This window comes from Plasmopara halstedii, assembly GCF_900000015.1.
Source record: "Plasmopara halstedii genome assembly, contig: Scaffold_526, whole genome shotgun sequence".
Lineage (NCBI taxonomy): Eukaryota > Oomycota > Peronosporomycetes > Peronosporales > Peronosporaceae > Plasmopara > Plasmopara halstedii.
Genome location: NW_020187446.1, coordinates 699458 through 700305, shown reverse-complemented (window position 1 = coordinate 700305; position 848 = coordinate 699458). Strand labels below are relative to the sequence as shown.

The following is an 848-nucleotide window of genomic DNA, read 5'->3' as shown; positions in this document are numbered from 1 at the left end:
CAGCAACATTAAATCGTCTTTTGACGCAGTTGATCAGGCCTTATCGGGTGTATGTACAGAGATACTTCGACGACATCTTAGCTCACAGTCGAGCGGGGGACGAGAGAACAGATAAAGAAAACCATATTATTCAGTTGAGAGTGGTGCTTGAGTGCATGCGCACGATTACGCTGTATGTTTATGCCGATAAGTGAAGCTTCGGCGCGGAAGAATTGCCACATTTATGGTACTCCATTGGGAAGCATGGACTTCGAGCGGATCCTGCTAAGGTTAAGGCCATTGCGGACCGGCCGGTTCCAAAGAACCAAAAGACTTGCGCAAGTGGCTTGGCCTCGCCAACGCATGGGACGAAGCAACATAAAAGCGTATCGCCGCCACACAAACCCGGCTTAAAAGTGATCTCAACGATACACTTTGAAAAGGAAGGTCGCGTCATTCTCTGAAAGTGATGGGGTTGTGACATCGCTGTGTGCAACGATATAATCTCTATACATCCCAAATGGATTAGAGTCATACATATACACATCCGACAAGAGCATACTGTATTGCAGATACATCGCAACTTATGCGGAAAGAGCACGGCCATCGTCGAATCTTCTTTGGGAAGGTACGGAATGGTGTTGGGACATTGAGCATTGGGAGGCTTTTGATAAGTTCGAAGACAGCCTTCTTCATGCACCAAAACTGGCGTTGCCAGATCCCGATCGTCCTTTCAGTGTCGTCTGTGACGCTTCGGACTTTGCCATTGGCTATGCACTGCTGCAATCAGTTGCCGAGGGGTGCGATAGGGTAATCGCGTTTGGATCTTTGCGGAGAGGAAATTTCCAGTCCACGACAAGAAATTCTTT

General features: G+C 48.0%; 1 protein-coding gene across 1 annotated transcript in view; it reads right to left on the bottom strand.

Annotated features, from left to right (window-relative positions):
• Window positions 1-765: 765 nt before the first annotated feature.
• PHALS_11184 (F12G12.10 PROTEIN-RELATED) overlaps window positions 766-848 on the bottom strand; it is a gene marked incomplete at both ends in the record, with an annotated part of 1071 nt that continues 988 nt past the window's right edge. Inside the window, one exon of the mRNA XM_024726736.1 lies at window positions 766-848. This exon is cut by the window's right edge and continues 988 nt beyond it. Within this exon, the coding sequence (XP_024577383.1) occupies window positions 766-848 (83 nt within the window).